A 2,500-nucleotide genomic window follows, 5' to 3' on the forward strand; every position below is an offset into this window, starting at 1 on the left:
TCGACTACACGCGCTCGCGCCTCATCGTGTGCGGCACCGTGCGGCAGGGCTCGTGCCAGGTGCGCGACCTGCGGGACATCACGCAGCTCACCCGCAACGTGAGTGAGGCCATCGTGGCCAACAATGCCACGGCGTCCACCGTGGCCTTCATCGCCCCCGGGCCGCCCAACCCGCCCGTCACGCATGTGCTCTACATCGGCGTGACATACACGGGCAAGTCTGTGTACAGGGACGAGGTGCCGGCCGTCGCCTCGCGCTCGCTCGAGGACAACCGCTTCTTCGACATCGCCGTGACCGACGTGACGACGAGCACGCGGATGCTGGTCAACTCGCTGGCGCGCGAGCGATACCCCATCACGTACGTGTACGGCTTCGGCTCGGAGAAGTTCAGCTACTTTCTCACGCGGCAGATGGAGGACACCGACGCTGGGTCTCCTTACATCAGCAAGCTGGTACGAGTTTGCCAAAACGACTCGGCCTACTACTCGTACACGGAGATCCCCATCGAGTGCAAGGACTCGCTGGGCAAGCGCTATAACCTGGCGCAGGCGGCCTATGTAGGCAAGCCGGGTACCGACCTGGCCACGCAATTGGGCATCCAGACTAACGACGACGTCCTCTTCGCCGTGTTCTCCCCTTCTGACCCCAGCGAAGGGGAGGGCTCACCCCGGCCCGCCGACAGCAGCGCCCTCTGCGTGTACAGCATGAAATCCGTCAGACGCATGTTTATCAACAACATTCAGGAATGCTTCAGAGGCAAAGGCGACCGAGGACTCAACTTCATCTCGCCGTCACACCACTGCATCGAGACGGTAAGTTCCGAGGTCCAACTTCCACTTGAACTGACCTGAATAGTACTCCATGGCCTGTGCCTCCGAAGATGTTTAATGGGATAGTCAGCGGCTGTGTTAGGGATTGCTCTGCATTTGAAGAGCATTCTTCTTGCATAGCCCTCCCCACACACGCAGGCAGTGTTCATAATCGATGCCTGGCATTCGATGTTCAATGCCTGTCAAAAAAGAAAATGTGTCTACACATTATTACTAGATGTAATAGTAACTTCGGCAAAGTAATCTCCAGGTATCCTAGTGCTTTATCTCCTTTGTCGTTAAAATATGTTTCAGTCACGAATTTAATGGGTTTCCATACACCCGATACCTTGCCTCCCATGTGTATCACTTCAATAAAGAATCAGAAGTAAAAACAAACACTGCGGGCATATTTTGCAAGTTGTCTATGTAGTTACTGAAGCAACAAGCAATGTTAAATCGATGCCTCTTTGGCAGAATATGCTGTGTATTATGTATTATTTTAATAACGCTTGTAAGTTTTATATTCGAGTGTTTGTCTCTTGTAAGCTTTTAAAAGGTTGCGAGTTGGGGACAAATTTCTTTAGACATTTCTGAGCATAGTTTGAACTGTGGTCAAAGAAGGAGCGTGGGGGGAGGGTGTAGAGCTCTCGCATGACCTGGCTGCCTTTTGTCTGGAAGAAATATTGACCTCGATTGAGTTCCTTGCCGTACTTGTCACTGGCAGGCAGGTCTTGGATGTGATAGAGAGCGAGCGTGTTTTCTCCATTCTTTGCCTTGGGGAAGAGGGGGGGGGGGTATCTCTGCTCTGTGATGGGAATGCTAGAGGCTTAGGTTTTCAAGGTCGCACATTTTGTTTTGGATTGGTTTCTTTGTTTGTCTGGCTTTTTATTTTTATCCTTTCATAGAACAGAGTGGAGTAAAATCCAATTAGTATTTACTTCGCAGTCTTTGGAATTGTGGATTGGCGAGTCAGGTGGGAAGTTGAACAGGCGGGGAAATAAGAATGAAGAAAGAATGGGAAAGGAATAGCTAGAGATAGAGAATCATTGTCATAGTAAAGTTTGAGAACGAGAGGGCCGCCCAAAGGTACTTCTGTGTAGTCTCGTGGGAAATAGTTTTTTTTTTTTGTTTTATACATAGGGCGTGGTTTAGGTGATGGTCAGGCTGCAGGTCGTGGTTTGCAGGTTGCAGGCTGTCTAGTTGGCAGAGTGAGGACCTACCGCCTCCCTCCCCCCTTCTCCACCCCCCGCTGGGCTGCGTGGTGATCAATAGGTAGCCTCAGCTGTTGCTCCTGCCCAACTCACCTGCCTGTCGGTTGTCGCGGCTGCGGCTCGCCTCCCGCCCTCCCGCTCACTTCTGATAAGGAAAGGGCTTGTGGCTTTCCAATTGAATATATATTAGTTATTTCCCTCATTCTGCACCCCCCCCCCCCCCCCCGTTGCTTCGTCGATCTCGAGACGCCGCAAATCCAACCTCGTTACAGCAATGGCGGCACACTGTCTCCTCTTCTTTCCCCCTAAATTATTGTATTTCTAATCTTCAGCTTGTCGGATCAGAAGAAATCCGCGCGCGTCACTCCGTCACTTCTATTTAGAAGGCCCGGGCGAAGCTAGAACTTCGCAAACCAAACCACCACCATCACTCCGTTACTGGAAAACGGCGCACTAAAAGTTCCCGCTTGATGATTT

The 2,500-nt window shown here is 51.5% G+C and overlaps 1 protein-coding gene across 2 annotated transcripts in view; it reads left to right on the forward strand.

The window, feature by feature from the left end:
• LOC125039435 (plexin A3-like) overlaps positions 1–2,500 on the forward strand; it is a 26,565-nt gene that overhangs the window by 469 nt on the left and 23,596 nt on the right. For both annotated transcript variants that reach the window (XM_047633356.1, XM_047633357.1), the window contains exon 1: positions 1–812. This exon is cut by the window's left edge and continues 469 nt beyond it. In XM_047633356.1, the coding sequence (XP_047489312.1) occupies positions 1–812 (812 nt within the window). The remainder of the gene's footprint in view (positions 813–2,500) is intronic.

The sequence above is a fragment of the Penaeus chinensis genome, chromosome 27 (genome assembly GCF_019202785.1).
Source record: "Penaeus chinensis breed Huanghai No. 1 chromosome 27, ASM1920278v2, whole genome shotgun sequence".
NCBI classification, from domain to species: Eukaryota; Metazoa; Arthropoda; class Malacostraca; order Decapoda; family Penaeidae; genus Penaeus; species Penaeus chinensis.